The 17,450-nt window shown below is 52.6% G+C and overlaps 1 protein-coding gene across 2 annotated transcripts; it reads left to right on the top strand.

Moving 5' to 3' along the window:
- Positions 1–147: 147 nt before the first annotated feature.
- On the top strand, positions 148–16,643 carry ACTR8 (actin related protein 8). Of its 2 annotated transcripts, none has more exons than XM_002713256.5 (13): positions 148–411; positions 4,814–4,984; positions 6,269–6,379; positions 7,582–7,686; positions 7,961–8,134; positions 9,319–9,412; positions 9,600–9,732; positions 10,824–10,977; positions 12,012–12,107; positions 12,552–12,692; positions 13,511–13,775; positions 14,454–14,617; positions 15,311–16,643. In XM_002713256.5, the coding sequence occupies exons 1-13, from the start codon at positions 289–291 to the stop codon at positions 15,452–15,454; spliced, it is 1,875 nt and encodes a 624-aa protein (XP_002713302.1). In that variant the 5' UTR covers positions 148–288; the 3' UTR covers positions 15,455–16,643. The 2 variants fall into 2 exon arrangements, with proteins under 2 accessions (XP_002713302.1, XP_008259029.1); XM_008260807.4 differs by having other exon boundaries at positions 171–411; positions 10,902–10,977.
- Positions 16,644–17,450: the final 807 nt, after the last annotated feature.

Consider the following 17,450-nt stretch of genomic DNA (forward strand, 5'->3'; position numbering starts at 1 on the left):
ACTGAGCACGACCAGCGAAGCCTCAGCTGGCCTGAGAGTCCGCGCAGCGTCTGGAGGCTAGAAGACACTGTATGGTCCTGCAGCCCCCACTCATCACAGCAGCGTACTCATCCACGGTCCCGCCCCGCCCCTACCGCGTCCCAGAATTCTCTGGGGCTGAGCCCATGGCGGCCATCTTGGTTGTGGGCAGCCAGCCGCGAGGCTGCGCGTGCGCCATGGTTCTTCCGCCCAGGCGGTCCCAGCAGTGGCGGCATTGAGTAGAGAGGCTGGTGCGCGTCTGTGGCGACAATGACCCAGGCCGAGAAGGGAGACGCGGAGAACGGGAAAGAGAAGGGCGGGGAGAAGGAGAAGGAGCAGCGCGGCGTGAAGCGACCCATCGTGCCCGCGCTGGTGCCCGAGTCGCTGCAGGAGGTGCGGTGCCGGGGGCGGGTCTGGGTTAGGATTCCGCGCTTCGGCCTGGGTCCTCCGCTTCCGGGCGCGCCAGGCAGCGCGTCCCTCCCTTGCGGGCCCCAACACCGGAGGGTGGTGTCGGTGGTCGTGGCCGGGGCCGCGCGTCCTGCGGGTTTAAGTGGCTGCAGGAGCAGTCGAGAGCGCCGCCGGCCCACAGGCAGCTGCGGCTGATACTTGGCGAAGGGCTGGTTCCAAGGTGAGGCTTTCTCCTTTGCCGAGGACGCCTCAGAGAAAAGAAAAAAACTTACTTCCAGCTTGGAAGCAAGGAAATAGGCATTAAGAGCCTAGTAGGCTTTAAGAGCTTTTGTGTCAAAACAACAAAATTAAGGCAAACCCGAAAAATTATTCAGAGTGGCATGGCTGGCAGACGACCTTGACTGATGCCTGTAGGTAGGCGGTTACTGATCTGTGAGGAACACACAGGGAAACAGGCCAACGCAGTGTGCAGCTCCCAGAAGTAATGGAGGCGGCGCGTGCCCACAGCTCTGAGCCAGCCCCTTGTCCCTTAGGTGGGGTAAGGATGTTACTTGTAGAGCGCCCAGCGGGTTGCCTGGCTCCCCGAGGGTCCTTAGGTGGTTGCTGCTGCCCCATCTGGTCTCTCCGCCCACCTGTTGGAAGGGGCGGGCTGAATGGATTGCAGGGCGCACTTTGTCAGGGCCTGCCCCTAGGGGCGGCAGGTGTCAGAGCCCCCTGGTGCAGAACCGGCTCATTCGGAGGATTGACGGAGCTGTTGGGCCCACAAAGCAGTGAGTGAGGGTGTTTTCCAAGGAGGTGACCTCGGGGCTCCAGCGGAAGGTGGGAAGGAGTTAGCCGGGGGCAGAGGGAAATCTCCAGCGTGGAGGAGACTTGGATCATGAGAGGCCGCGATGTATTGGAGGCCCCACGGCTGGATGGGGTGTCTGGAAGTGAGCAAGAAGGTTGGCAGTATGGGGCCGGCGCTGTGGTGCAGCGGGTTAAAACCCCAGCCTGCAGTGCCGGTGTCCCTTATGGGCACTGGTTCGAATTCCGGTGCTCCTCTTCTGATCCAGCTCTCTGCTATGGCCTGGGAAGGCAGTGGAAGATGGCCCAAGTGCTTGGGACCCTGCACCCATGTGGGAGATGTGCAAGAAGCTTCGGATCAGCTCAGCTCTGGCCGTTGTGGTCATTTGGGGGGTGAACCAGTGGAATGGAAGACCTCTCTCTCTCTGGATCTACCTCTCTCTGTAACTCTTTCAAATAAATAAAAATAATTATTAAAAAAAAAAAAAAGAGGTTGGCCGTCTTCACCAGGGCCAGGTTGGGGGGAGGGGAGGGTCTAAGAAGCACAAGCCTGGCTCTTTCTGAAAGCAGTGGCAAAATGTGCTAAGAACCAGCGTTCCCTGCGGGCTTGCTGGTGCTGGCTCTGAGCCCCATTTAATTTTCTTTTTTTAAAAGATTTATTTATTTATTTGAAAGAGTTACACAGAGAGAGAGAGAGAGGGAGGTCAGTCAGTCTTCCATCCGTTGGTTCACTCCAATTGGCTGCAACGGCTGGAGCTACGTCGATTCGAAACCAGGAGCCAGGAGCTTCCTCAGGGTCTCCCATGCAGGTGCAGGGGCCCAAGCACTTGGGCCGTCCTCCACTGCCTTCCCGGGCCACAGCAGAGAGCTGGATCGGAAGTGGAGCAGCCAGGTCTTGAGCCAGCACACTTATGGGATGCCGGCACGTCAGGCAGCAGCTTTACCCACTACACCACAGCGCCGGCCCCCGTTCATTTAATTTTCAACGTGGTTCTGCAAGGCAGGGACTTCCTCCAGTGCAAGGCGCTGGGCAGTCAGAGTTTGCAGCCAGGTTTGTGAATCCGGAGCCTGGACCTTGACCCTGGTGGCAGCGTTTCTCTGACTTCAGTTGGTCGTTTTTCCCTCGGCTTCTGTGGCATCCGCACTGCTCTTTGCTCGGTGATTTTTTTGCTCGCTCTTCCCTAAGCGATGATACGTTGGAATTGTTGTGTGGCGTATACTGGCTGGTTTTTTCTAGTACATCAAAACAGACTTGAGGGTTTCATTATAAAAGACACGCTATGGGAGACCGCCGTCAGTACCGCTGTTAGCGTGCTGTAGCCTGTGCGCCATTCACAGAGTACCGGTGTCCCCAGGGGTGGGCTGCATCGTCTGTGTACCCCTGGCTGTTGGACAAGAGTGTCTGCCGTAGCACAGAAAAGCCTGGGCAGCACCGTGCAGGTGCGCTTTGCCACGTGACAGCCGGCCGCATCATCCAGTGAGCACCTCCGAGGCTCCCGCGCCCCACCTGCTGGGTTGGAGCCGTGACCAAGACAGAAGTGGTCTCTTTGCCCAGGAAGTTTCTCGTGTGTTTGGAGGGCAGATGATAACAAGAGTGACTGTGTCCTGAAAGGAAGGAACGCTGTGACAGTGAGCTGTGGACAGGCCAGCAAACCTGGTCTCAGACTGAGATTCAGCAGGTGGACCCAGCACTGCAGGCAAAGGGAAGTTGTCCTTGTGCAGGCTGCAAAGTAGCAAAGAAGTCAAAACAAATCTGGATGGAGAGGGTTAAAGAGACTGGGGAGGAGATGGTGCTGCAACGAGGCGGGGTCTTGGAGGGTCTCCACTTACTGGCCTCTGCAGCTTGGCCAAGAAGATGCAGCTAAAGCTCCGAGGCCGGGTAGCACAGGTGCTGTGGAGTCAGGGGCCTCACTGTTGGCAAAGGCATTGTAGGAGCCCCCTCTGCCGCTCTCGGTGGAAAGCCCTTCGGCAAGCTGGTGCAGCAAGCTTCCCTCGTGTGGCTCACGGAGCTGAAGTAGCCACGTAGGAGCCGTGCGTGTAGCATCAGCCCCACGCCGTCAGCCCACTGTCCCTCACCAGCTCCCGAGAGTGGACAGTGAAGTGCAGCCCAGCGCTCTGAGTGACGGGGCTGGAACTGTGAGCTCTGGCTGCTGCTCCGTACGCTGTAGCTGGGTCAGAACCAGCGCAGGCAAAGTGTTTTATAAACAGTGACCCTCGAGGAATGCAGGGACACGTTCTTTGGTTGTCGACATGTGAAAACTTCCTTCCCACCGGCACAAAGTCACGATCCTGTTTGAACATCACTTTCTGCCCTGACCCCTGTGGCCAGTGGTTATCAGACCTGAGTGGTTACACTAGTGAGCCCAGGAGCTGTTGGAAACCACCGGTTCCCTCCCAGGCCCTCTCCCTGGAGTTTCAGAACCAGAAAAGTTGTGGTGGAGGCATGGAATATTTTTTTTTTAAACAGCTGTGTTTATGTTCATTCATATTTGTGGAATTGAGAACTTTTTTTTAAATTTATTTATTTGAAAGAGTTACACAGAGGAGAGGCAGAGAGAGAGAAAGAGAGAGAGAGAGAGAGAGAGAGAGGTCTTCCATCTGCTGGTTCATTCCCCAGTTGGCCGCAATGGCCGGAGCTGTGCCAATCTGAAGCCAGGAGCCAGGAGCTTCTTCCGGGTCTCCCGTGAAGCTGCAGGGGCCCAAGGACTTGGGTCATCTTCCACTGCGTTCCCAGGCCATAGCAGAGAGCTGGATTGGAAGTGGAGCAGCCAGGACTTGAACCAGCAGCCATATGGGATGCTGGCGCTTCAGACCAGGGTGTTAACCTGCTGTGCCACAGCGCCAGCCCCTCTACACTCTTTTTTTAAAAAGATGTATTTATTTGAAAGTAAGAGTTACACAGAGAAGGAGAGGCAAAAAAAGAGAGAAGTCTTCCATCCGCTTTTCACTCCCCAAATGGCCACAATGGCCAGAGCTAGGCCAATTCGAAGCCAGGAGCTTCTTCAGGGTCTCCCACGAGGGTGCAGGGGCCCAAGGACTTGGGCCATCTTCTGTTGCTTTCCCAGGCCATAGCAGAGAGCTGGATGAGAAGTGGAGCAGCTGGAACTTGTACCAGTGCCCATATGGGATGCCAGCACTGCAGGTGGCGGCTTTACCTGCTACGCCACAGCGCCAGCCCCTCCTCTGCACTCTTTCATTCCTTGTCTGACTGTCTTCCTTGGTAAACAGAACATTCTTTGATGGCAGGGACTTTGTCCTGGTCACCATTGTACCCACAGGACCTGGCCCATAAATGCTCAGTAATTATATGTGAATTTGCATTGGATAATCTTGACTTTATTCATGTAAGCAAATATTTGGTTTTATTCACTTAAACAAATGTTTGTTGAGCTGTGTATTCTGAGTCTGATGGAGCACACGTAAGTCCACAAGGAGCTTGCATGTGGATAGAGACAGTGATGGGGTCTCTTCAAGGACTGCCTTTGCAAGAGTTAACTTGGAGACCTTTGAGTCTGACAGCTGTTGCAGGAGAAAGTAGTCTTAGAGTCACCCGGTAGCCGTGGACTCTGTACCTTGAGCGTGTACCTCTGTTTTACGTCTGCAGCAAATCCAGAGCAACTTCATCGTGGTCATACACCCGGGTTCAACCACCTTGCGGATCGGCCGGGCCACAGACACGCTGCCTGCCAGCGTTCCTCACGTCATCGCACGGAGACACAAGCAGCAGGGGCAGCCCCTCTACAAAGACAGCTGGCTCCTGCGCGAGGGCCTGAACGTGAGCCAGCCCTGGAGGCCCTGGGGGAGGGTCCCGGGAGGGCCAGCGCAGCTGGAAGGGGCATCTTCAGAGCTTTACCCTGCTGGAAAGTAACATCACTCCGAGTTACAAATACAGTTTTCAACTAAGTTAATGATTTTAGGTGTTCAAGAATTACGTATAACGAACACTAAGTCCACTTTTTTTGAAGCCGTTAGGGTGAAATGAGTGTGGATGAGGGTGATCTTTCATGGAGAAGACAGATTTGTTACTTGGAATGAGGTGTTTGGGTCTTTATGAACTGAGTGCTGTGTTCTCTTCCGGATACCTGTAATTTAAATCAAACTGATATTTTAGTCTGTTAGCAAGGTGCATTGCTACAGAAAGCATTTACTGTAGTCTTAGGTCTAATTATAATTTCAAGGCAAAAGTTACATACTTACTTTATCCTGATTTGCAGATGGTGGTTATCAGGAAGATTTTTTTTTGGTGGTAGATGTGGAATCTTTATATTGCATCCTAATCTACTTTTAGCTCTCAAGTTTTCCATCAAAGATAGTTTTTCCAGTACTTACTGTTTCTGCAGTTCTGCTACTAATTGATTATTCTTTGTTGAGAGTTCTTCAGAATAGTATATCAGAAATGTTCAGAGTTCATTTTTTCAGGTTTTGGAATGTTTGTATAGACTTTTACTGTTCAGACATCCCTTCAAAAGTGTGAAATCCACCCGGGGACACTGACCCTGCGGTCAGCCTCAGGGCCCCGTTGTCAGTGTACCGAGTAGGCTGCACTTACGTCCAGTCGAGAGCATAAGTATTACCTCCCTGCAAGGAAGCCTGCAGTTCATTCAGTGTCTCTGGATCTGCAGTTCCCTCCTTTAGGGAGTAAATTTGAGGAATAAAAATCAAAAGAAAATCCCATTTCTGTAAAAGTACTTGTGAGTGTGTTCTTTATGGTATCACACCAACTCGAATACTTGATCAACCAGAATAAAATATTACATTGTGAACATCAGAATTCCATAGGGCTATGGAAAAGTCTCTGAACTACTTTGTGAAGACAGGATAAGGTGTTCTTTCATGGGTGCCTTGAACAGTTTGACCAGTCAAAGGCCATGCAGGTAGTTGGTTTATAGCGAGGGTTCCTTTTTGACTTCAAGATTGCTGCGTTTGACAGAGGTTCAGGAGATGCTGCTGGTTGACAGTGGAGCAACTCCTAGTGGTGGGTTCAGTAATGGATTTGTCAGATTGCTTTGTGATGTTGCTAAATTGTCTTTATTGTTTCTCCTTCCATCTTCCCACCCAGAAACCTGAAAGTAATGAACAAAGACAAAATGGCCTTAAAATGGTGGATCAAGCAATATGGTCTAAGAAAATGTCGAACGGCACGAGGCGGATCCCTGTGTCCCCTGAGCAGGTTCACTCAGCTTTTTCTTGGATTTGTTTCTGTACCTCTGTTGTTTCTGACACCATTCACGTGTTCTCTCTGTAGTGTTATGTGAATGCAGCGTGGAGTTTTCTTATAAAGAAGGAAGGCCCCGTATGACCACTTACAGGATACCTGAATCGGTGTCACGGGTGCTTCCATAAGCCACATAGTGTGTCAGAGTCCGTCCTCATGGCAGCTTGATGAAGGGTTGCATTTCCCCGAGTGTCTGATCTCGGCAGGAGGCTGGATTCTTACTGTGTTTTTTCACTTCAATAAACGAAGGCAGATATAATGAGTCTGTTATATAGACATCTGTATTCGGATTCAAGCAGAGTGTGGTGCTAATTTTGGACTGGCTGTGAATCCCAGCCTAGGTGTCAAAATCATTGCAGGGGTGCTGATGAAAATTGTGTTGGGATAGTTGTGGGGCTGCGCCTTGGGACTCCCACATCCCCTGTTGGGGTGCCTGGGTTTGAGTCCTGACTTAGCTTCTTACCCAGTCCTGCTGATATGCCTGGGAAGAGGCTCAAGGACTTTGGTTCCTGCCACCCATGTGGGTGATCCAGGTGGAGTTCTTGGCTTCAGCTGAGTCCACCCCTGGCTATTGTGTGCATTTAGTAGGTAAACCAGTGGATGGGAGATATCTCTCTGTCACTGCGCTTTTCAGATAAATCATTTATTTGAAAAATGAAAGGTTTGGGGGCCAGCGTTGTGACATAGCAAGTTAAGTTGCTGCCTTTGTCATTGGCATCCCATACGGGTACTGATTCTGATCCATCTCCCTGCTGATTCACCTGGGAAAACAGTGAAAGATAGCCTGAGTTCTTGGGCCCCTTGCTACGTAAGGGGGACACCCGGATGGGGTTCCAGGCTCCTGGTTTTGGCTTGGCCTAGCCCTGACTTTTGTGGCCATTTAGGGAGTAAATCAGTGGACAGAAGATCGCTCTCTCTATCTCTTCCTGTGTCTAATTCTGCCTTTCAAATAAATAGAGTAAATCTTTTTCTTTTGTTTTTAAATGAAGATTGTGGAAGAGGACAAGAGAATCCTTTTGTCGGTATATTGCTAAATATCATGGCTTTACGATTGAAATTTGCCACTGGATCTGGTATCTGGGAGAGAGGAGAAAAGGGGACTCTTCCTTTTTGTCGTGTGTATGTTCAGATAAGTTTATGATTTTCTTTATTTCCAGGCACGCTCCTACAACAAGCAGATGCGACCTGCAATTTTAGATCACTGTTCTGGAAATAAGTGGACAAATACATCTCATCACCCTGAGTATTTGGTGGGAGAAGAGGTAGGAAGCTTCTATATAAGGCATGTAAGAAGCCTCACCTTTCTCCTAAAATTTTCTGATGTTGTCACCAGTTCTGGTGGCTTCCTAGTGTTCTGTGATCCTGCTTTGAGGCCACATACTGACACGGACTCCCGGAACAGTAGCATTCCACTTTGAACATTCAGAATACCCTGCAAGTGTCACTGATGATTTCTGGCCGTGGGTTTTTGGATGCGAATCCAGAAAAGCCCAAGCGTTTTGGTAATGTGTTCGTCTTCCTGTTGTCCTTTTCTAGGCCTTGTATGTTAATCCGCTGGACTGTTACAACATTCACTGGCCCATCCGAAGAGGCCAGCTAAATATTCACCCAGGACCTGGGGGCTCCCTCACTGCTGTGCTGGCAGATATTGAAGTAATATGGTCTCATGCAATTCAAAAATACCTGGAAATCCCCCTGAAAGATTTAAAGGTGAGCCAGAACTCCCAGCTACTGGGTTTTTCCTTAAGACTCTTGCTCAGTACAAGTGCACATCATCGAGTTGTTTGTAACCTGGGACCCCCGCAGCAGTCCGGGCCTGCAGGTTTGGGTATAGCGCTTCCCTCCGTTGCCCTCTGGTGCTTCACTTCTTACTCTGTTTCTTTCCTTCTTCTTCTTCCTTTTTAATTTTTATTAATATAAGGAGAACAGATTTCCTATATTTCATAGGTACAAGTCTAAGAAGACAACCATAACTGACTGTTTCTTTGGTGTCTGTCTCTGCCGCTTTGAAGTCAGCAAGCCTGCTCACGCTCACGCCTCTTCTCTGGACCTCACTCAGACACATCGGACGCCTGAATTTTTATTTCACAGCTTTCAGATGCTTCCAAGGGGCAACAGCTTCTGCATTTTCTGTTTCTTTGTAAAACCCAAAGGATAGCACAGAGGTTTGAGCGTTCATCCTGGGCCTCTAAGCATCACTGCGTGTCTTCCCCAGAGTCCTCTGTGAGGACAGGTGTGGGCATTTGGCATAGCAGTTACATCACTGCGTGGGCCACCCACATCCCAAAGCAGAGTGCCTGGTTCAAGTTCTCGCTCTGTTTCTAATCCTGTTTCCTGCTAATGCACATCCTGGGAAGGCAGCAGATGATGGCTTAAGTACCTGGGTTCCTGCCTCCCACATGAGAGACCCAGCTGAGTTCCAGACTCCCAGCTTCAGCCTGACCCGGCTCTGCCTGTTGAAAGCACTTGGGAAGTAAACCAGCAGATGGAAGATATCTCTCTCTCTCTCTCTCTCTCTGCGCCCTTTAAATAAAGACAGGTGTGGTCAGGGGCTGGCTTTGTGGTGTAGTGAGTTAAGCCACTGCTTGCAATGCCAGCAGCCCATATCACAGTGCTGGTTCAAGCCCTGGATGCGCTGCTCCTGATCCAGCTTCCTGCCGAGCCCCCTGCCACTCGTGCCATAATTGGCCTGTCCCTGACTTGGCTGTCGCAGTGTTTTGGAAAATCGAAGCAACAGATGGAAGAGCTCTCTGTCTCTGTGTCTTATTGCTCTGTCTTTCAAATAAATAAATAGATTAAAAAAAAAAAAAAAAGACAAGTATGATGAGATTTGACTTGATTGGATTTGAGTGCTAATCCTGTTTGCCTTTTTTTTTATTTTGTTCTTTTTTTAGTATTATAGATGTATTTTGTTAATTCCTGATATCTACAATAAACAGCATGTGAAAGAACTGGTGAATATGATACTAATGAAGATGGGATTTTCAGGTATGTCTCACTAGTCCAGTGAAACCTGCTTTAACTGAAACTGTTTTTCACTGACAAAGTTAAATCTAGTGCACTACTTTATTTAAATGCTTGTTCGGAAAGGATCAACATTGCTTAGAGCTCATCCAGTTGATACTTGTTTTGGGATCTTTCTTGTTCCACAGTGCATTGCCCCTCTCTTTCCTAGGGATCGTGGTGCACCAGGAGTCTGTGTGTGCCACCTTTGGAAGTGGCTTGAGCAGCACGTGCATTGTAGATGTCGGGGACCAGAAGACGAGCGTGTGCTGTGTGGAGGATGGGGTGTCTCATCGCAACACTCGGTAAGGAACTTGGGAGGTGACGTTTCCCACCCCCTCTCCCCCCGAGTCTGCTCCACTGCAGGTTGTCACCATTTAGAAACCACTTGGGAGGAGGGATATATTCAGAAGTCTAGTCAGAATCCAGCAAGACCGTGGAAAGCTGGAAGCAAATCATTGCACCGTTCCCGCTGGGACTTTTCTATGGAAGTTCACACCAGCAGCTCCTGTGTGAGCTGCGTCTCCTCTGTGGTCCGGCAGGGAGTCACTGGCTCCTCCCTCCCTGGCTGCAGAGCTGTACCGAGGCGAAACGCATAGGAGAGAATAGACCGTTGAGGTCTGACTTGTCTGGCTGGCTCGTGTCTCGGGGATCTGCTTCTCCCCACTGTGGTGCTCAGTGAGTGAGGGGTGGCGTCACTGAGACACAAGTTAGGAGGCTGTCGGGAACCCTTCCTGAGGCAAGCCTGGCGCAGGTCAGCGCGCCCCGGCTGTCACACCGGGGTCCCCTGCTGCATCTCGTCCCAAGACAACTTCCGGTCTCCATGTTAAGGAGGTAGAAGCAGGCTTAAAAGAGGACCCAGCAGTTCATGGGAAGCTTCGTCTGCTGCATGTCAGCCCAAGCTACAGTGCATTCTGAGACAGAGTGAGTCGTTTCGGCTCACCCCATTGCTCAGAGTGTGCATTGCCAGTGGCTTTCGAAGCGTAGCAGTTGCTGGGCTCCGATCTAGCACTAGAAGAACGAGCAGTCGTCTTTCCACCTTGTGGCAACCTGCAGTGAGTGGAGAGAGCTTTTCTCCTTTAACTTTGTCCTGAGGCAGCAGGGCCTCCCTCCCCTCTGTGCTAGTGAGTACAGCCGGCAAGACGGCTGTGCGCGCCAGCACATGTGGACTCGGAGCAGAGCTGGGTTTCCTGGTGTGTTCTGCTGCCAGCAGCCCCTCCCTGGGTCTGCTTGCGCTCCCCTCTCCCTCCCTCCGCCACCCCACCCCTCCGTTGGGTTTCTACAACAGGCACCGCTTCAAAGTTGCTGTGTCCGGTGTGCCTGCGGGGGTCCTGAAGCTCACTCTGCACCTTCGCAGCTGACGGATGACCCGCCTGCCCTCTTCTCTTCACCTCAGGCTCTGCCTGGCGTACGGGGGATCTGACGTGTCGCGCTGCTTCTACTGGCTGATGCAGCGGGCGGGGTTCCCTTACAGGGAGTGCCAGCTGACTAACAAGATGGACTGCCTCCTCCTGCAGCACCTGAAGGAAACCTTCTGCCATTTAGATCAGGTGTGCACAAACTACAGGGCTGATTGCTTTTGTTTCCAGGAAAAATGTAAGGTAAATTAAAAGATAGCAAAAGGAAAAATGAAAACCAACAACGAAAAAGGAAAAGGCATTTAACACCGTTATGCTAACCTTTCAACCCACCTTGAGTAAGCCTTGAAGCTGAAGCTCCTAACTAATGGGAATGTTTGGTCAAGGGTGCAGAGGATGTGTCTCAGGCTGTAGAAAGCATGACTTGGTTTTGTTTTATTTTACTTTTTACTCATTTAAGAGACAGCTCCCTTCTACTCATTCACTCCCCAGATGCCTGTAGTGGCTAAGGCTGGGCCGAGGCCAAAGCCAGGAGCCGAGAAATCAGTCCAGGCAGGGGCAGTAACCCATTTACTTGGAGCCCTCACTGCTGCCTTGCAGGGTGCACGTTGGCAGGAAGCTGGAATGGGGAGTGGGGCCGGGACTCAAACCCAGGCCCTCTGCCATAGGGTGTAGGCTTCCCAGCCTGCGCCGTGCCCACAAGGCTGAACGCCTGCCTCCACAGCTTGTTTTTTTAGAGAGTTTATCAAATTTCCCTTGCAGTGGGAGTCTGATCATTCTGACAAAAAAATGAAGGTGAACCTTTAGGTATAGTGAGTGTAACAGGTAAACATACAGGAACACCATAGTTACAGTTGGAAGCACTTAGTATTGTGACCAGCCAGTTGATAATGAGTCATCGCAGTGTGTAGATTGCGGCCTTTTTTTTGTCTTGGACTTTTCTTTTTTAAAAAAAATAATTTTTTTTTTAATTTGAGAAATGATGGCTGTAAATTTTCTAGTTTTGGGGGAATCTGCCTATTTGGGCCGATATTTCAGTTAATGTATGTTGATAATGAAGAAGACAAAAATGGCAGACAGGGGAGTTTCAGAAATGCTAAATTGGGAAGCAAAGCGAGGGGTGCACAGGTGTGGGGCCTTCCTGGCGGTGACGGAGAGGCTCATGCGTGTTTTCGGTTCACGTGTGTTGTTGCCGGTCCACTGACGATGTCTTCTCCTGGAATCAGGACATCTCTGGACTTCAGGACCACGAGTTTCAGATTCGGCATCCGGATTCTCCCGCCCTGCTCTACCAGTTTCGATTAGGAGATGAGAAGCTCCAGGTAACACTGGTGTCTGTTTCCAGGGGTGGGGAGAAAGCCTTCCAGGCTCAGTCTAACTGGGAGGACGTGCACCTGCCGGGCACCTCGCAGGGTCCGACCAACACCTGGTCGTAGGTTGCCGCAATGCTCAAGGATAGATTAGAACAGAAGGAAGACACTGCCAGCCGCCGTGTGAGGAGTTGTTAGAGCGGCACCCTCGTGTGGAGTCTGACGCCCACACTTTATGTTTGCGTTGACACTTAGCTCATGTGGTGCCACGTCCGCCATTCGGCTGCACAGTGCATGCACTTCTGGCCTTGCACGTCCTAAAGCAGCGAAGAACGGAACGCTGCCCGGCCTGGCCGACAGGGTCTCAGCTGCTTCCTCGTTCATGGAGGAACACAGCTCTGTCAGTGTTTGTCGGAGGCGGGGTCTTGCTGACCACTCTCGTCCTTCCCTGCACAGGCTCCCATGGCTCTGTTTTACCCAGCGACGTTTGGGATCGTCGGGCAGAAGATGACAACTCTGCAGCACAGGTCCCAGGGCGACCCTGAGGACCCTCACGACGAGCAGTACCTGCTGGCCACACAGAGCAAGCAAGAACAGGTCTGCAGCAACTCGAGGCCCGCGGGAGGGTTGGTGCTGAGCAGGAGATGGCTGTGCACAGCCTGCCATCCCACTGACCCGAGCTGTTCTCAGAGCTGCCCCACAGTCCGGCCTGAAAGCTGGGGGGCAGATTCCTCTGGAGGGAGACGCTGGCCCAGTCTTCTGAGTAGCGCTCTGTGCACTTAGTGCATTGAAGACTTTCCTCGTGGTGTTAAGTTACTTCCTTACACTGTCTCTTTATGAGGACCTGGGAGTATTTTTAGTAAAATCTCACCTCCTTTGTAATTACACTGTGAGAGATGTGTGGGATAAGCCAAGGTTCCAATTCCTTTATTCAGAGCTAGTCGTTGCAGGGGGGTGTGTGGTGTAGGGTGTGGATGCAGCTCTTGTGTGCTAATGACGTGTGTCTGTGCCTGCCCCAGGGGCAAGTGTGAGCTTGAGAGGTAGGTTCTGCAAGGGAGGATTCCATAGCAGCCGCTGGCCCTGGGTCCCACTACAGTAATCCTATTCACAGCTCAGTATAAGGCGGAGGGAATGTCCGCTGTGAGATTTCCATGTAAAAACCCAAGCAGTGGTAGTACGCTGCTGAGACCCACCTGCCTGAGGCACAGTTGTCGGAGGACCCCGGCCTTCTGCACACGCCTGGTGTCAGGCCTCCCTGGGAGCGCTCATAGGCATTTGATTATGCGCTGTGGTGCCTTCTGCTTTGTGGGAGCATTGAGTGGCGAGGTGTGGAGGATGGGATCTAGCTGACAGCATCAACAGTGCTCTGTTAACGATCGTACAGTCTCATTCATTGTCCCTTGATTAATTTCAAGTCTGCAAAAGCTACTGCTGACCGCAAGTCTGCCTCCAAACCCATTGGATTTGAAGGGGATCTTCGTGGCCCGGCTTCTGATCTTCCAGAAAGACTTCACTCCCAGGAGGTGGATTTGGGGCCCTCCCAGGGAGACTGCCTGATGGCCGGCAACGACTCCGAGGAGGCCCTCACCGCACTGATGTCCAGGAAGACTGCCGTCTCGCTGTTCGAAGGGAAGGCCCTGGGCCTCGACAAAGCCATCCTGCACAGCATAGACTGCTGCTGTAAGCACGCCTGGCGAGGCCAGGGCAGAGGGGGAACGGGTCCCGCCCGGGGCACACTTGGCACGGGGCAGCATGCTCATTGAGAGTCTGCAAGTCTGCAGCACCTGTGCTCCGTTGGCATTGCAAGCAAGGGGCTGGCAAGACAGCAGGGGGTTGAGCACATAGTCCTAGAAGGAGAGACCAAAGCAAGCCATCACACGAATGGGGGATTCCAACGTTGCCCTAAAGGATGCTACCTGGGAAAGCTTGTGCCTGAGGGGTCCAGCCAGGGGTTTGACTGACCCTAAGGGGAAGTACAGAGGGTGGGAGGCAGGGGGTGCTCAAGGGAGAAGCACAAAGGGTGGAGCATGGGCGGCAGTCGCAGATAGGTGGTGTCCCTAGAAAGGAGCAGCTTGTGGCAGCCGGAGTGGCTGGGAGGCCCGTGAGGACCACCCTAGGCCGGACCTCGTGGGCCCTTGTAAAAGATCTTGGTCCTAATCCTGCAAGTTGCAGGGTGAGGGGCCCTGGTGGGGGTGGCAGCACGCGTCCCTTGTGTTCCTTGAGGTTCCCTGGCTGTGGTGTTGGGGTGGGTTTCGGGGAGACCTTTGGGAAGCCTAGTGCAGTTGTCTGAGCTTGGCTGGGAGTGGAGGTGGATTTGGGGAGGCAGCACGGGTAGAAGGGGTGTCGCTGTCTTTCCAGCATCCGACGATACCAAAAAGAAGATGTACAGCTCCATCCTGGTGGTGGGAGGTGGTCTGATGTTCCATAAAGCTCAGGAATTCCTGCAGCACAGGATCCTCAACAAGATGCCGCCCTCCTTCAGGCGGATCATTGAAAACGTGGACGTGATCACGAGGCCGAAGGTGCGTTCCGCCGACTGGACGCAGAGGAAGCCAGCGCTGGTTATTTGCGATTGTAAAGTTGGAGGGGCGGGCAGGTAAATTCTGGGAGGTACAGGCATCTGTCTGGGGAGCTCCTGCTGGCTCGGAGCAGGTCACAGACGCGGTGGGGGAGGTCTGGCCGGGCCCTGGGTCCCTGGTCTGCGCCTGCCCTTCCCTCCAGACCAGTGCGGCTGACTTGCACCTTCCTGCCCGTTCAGAGGGTGCTGCCAGGCCCTGCGCCAGGGGCTCTGTCGGGGTCTTCTTGGCTTGAATGATCCTGAAAAGAGAAGGAAGCGCAGGGGTTGAGAAGGAGCTGTGTGGATCTCACTACGTTTCACTGAGGCTTGGAGGAAGTGTCCTACTTCACTTTGATCCTGGGACGAGCGTGAGGTCACTTCACGCCGCTCAAGCCTCAGGTGATCTCCGCGGGTGTCCTGCCTGCAAGGCCTGACTGTGCAGCAGCAGGGAACAGAACCCCACACGCTGATGAGAACTAAAGCGTTCGCTTGTCAGTGGAGACAGACAGGGGTCCGTCGCTGCCATGGGTCCAGTTGTCTTTAGGGCAGGTGGAAAGGCCAGCTCACTGGGCCGGGGTTTTTCCCAGCCCGGAGCTGAAGTGGAGGCGTGGGTGTTAGACGCCATGCTCACGCTGAAATGTGCTTCCCGCTCTCGCAGGACCTGGACCCCCGGCTGATCGCCTGGAAGGGGGGCGCCGTGCTGGCCTGCCTGGACACCACGCAGGAGCTGTGGGTCTACCAGCGGGAGTGGCAGCGCTTCGGGGTGCGCATGCTGCGAGAGCGGGCCGCGTTCGTGTGGTGACGCGGGCAGAGCCGGCCGGAAGCAAGCCTCATCATGGAAAGGACTGTGCAGAATACGTGGACTGTAATTTATTGGCCTCGTCGCCTAAGCTTCCTGGAAAGTACCCGAACCGCAGCTTTACAGCAAGGAAACGGTCGTTGGGTTGAAGTTGAAAGCCATTTGTAGTCAGGATGTTGAAGAATAAATGGGCATTTCTTGCTCAGTGGTGAGCCTGCTGCCCCCGTGTCAGGGTGCAGTGAGCTCATCTGTGAGGTAGACACCGCTGCTGGAACAGCCCTCCTGTTCCCTGACCCCCGAGTTCTCCTCTGCCTGGGAGAGCACTGGACTCTCACGGCCGAGTCGCGTGCACATGCAGAGTGGCTCGTGTGTCCTCTCAGAATTCTAAATTGGAGAAAAAGCGTTCTCTTTCCCCTTTTAGATGGATTGCAGAAGAGATTGGGACCCTTCAGGTGTAGATTTCCAGATGCAAGGACGTAAGGCTGGGCTGGCTTTTGTTACCAGACACTGCGGGGTGGGCTTAAGGAATGAGAACTGTTACTGGACCAAAAGGACACAAAAGCTGAGTAGGAAACCTGTTTCCTTCCCAAACAGAAGTGACTCGGGTGTAGTGCAGAGGTGTCCAAACAAGGTGATTGCTGCACTTACTCCTGGCGGTGTCACCGCGCCCCTCTCCTGTACCTGAACACCCAAGTGAGAGCTGTTGGAGTTCTTGAGGTTCCGTGTGACCAGCTGGCCCTAACCTGTGTGCATCCTGATACAAAATCTAAACCCAGCAGCCCCGCCCAGTGGTGGCTCCAGCCCTGGCAGCCTTCTGAGCCCCACAGGGGAGGGAGGGGGTGTCAGCCAGCGAGCACAGCTGGCCGGGGAGCTCGGAGACCTGGGAGGCGTGCGTGGGTGCCTGGCTCCTACCTGCTGCCACCGTCTTGTTCACTTAGACAGACTGGGGAAGAGACGGAGGTAGGAATGCCAGGCAGGTGTGTGAGGATGGGGAGAAATGAAGGGCTGACGCACTGGCGTAAGTGAGCAGCCCATGTGACTGACCATGGAGTAGGCGAGGCACCAACGGAGAGTCCGCCAGGAAAAAGCATCGTTTTGCTTGCTGCTACTGTTACGGATTTGTGCCTTCAATCTGAAAATCGTGTGTGCTGTTATTTTCTTAACAAAATAAACGTGCACAGTGTTGACATTGCTGGGCTGTTCCGTGGCTGCTGTGTTCAAGACCATCGTGTATCTCTGTGTGTGGTGGCTCTTCAGAGGAGGTCATGTCTTGTCCATAATCTGACGCCAGCTCTGTCCTGTTAGCAGCACTAGTGAGCACTGTGAAAGCTGACCCTGACAGACAGCGAGCCCGGCCACCCAGACACAGCGGCTCGGCCATCGCTGAGGACCTGCCTGTCAACCTGCGAATGGTGAGTGGTCACTTGACACTTCTCGATTTGGGTGTTTATTTTACCTGTAAGTCGCAGTTACAGGAACCTCTCGGGGTAAGCTGCAGACACGTGCTGCTCACATCCACATTCCAGAGCAGGTACAACATCTCCCTGTGAGATAAGCCTTTTAGAAAAGTACAGGCGCTGATGTCAGTACCTTTTTGTGACCTCTGCATTAAAAAAAAGAGGTGCTTTTAAGAAAATGTAGAGTTGGAAGTTTTTTTTTTATACATTTATTTGAGAGATCTTCCCTTTGTTCCCCAAAGGACCACAATGGATGGGGCTGGGCCAGGCCAAACCCAGGAGCCTGGAAGTTCATCTGGGTCTCTTATGTGGGTAGCAGGGACAAAAGCACTTGGGCCAGCATCTGCGGCTTTCCCAGCTGCATTAGGAGGGAGCTGGGTTGGAAGTGGAGCAGTGGGGATCTCATATGAGATGCCGGTACGGCAGGTGGCGGCCTAACCTGCTGCCACAGTGCTGGCACCTGGAGGGAGGTCTTAAAGTACCGTACATACCTCTGTTCTCTAACTCGTGGTGCTTTCTGCCTTTGACTTAAATGAACCCTC

This window comes from Oryctolagus cuniculus, chromosome 10, assembly GCF_964237555.1.
Source record: "Oryctolagus cuniculus chromosome 10, mOryCun1.1, whole genome shotgun sequence".
Lineage (NCBI taxonomy): Eukaryota > Metazoa > Chordata > Mammalia > Lagomorpha > Leporidae > Oryctolagus > Oryctolagus cuniculus.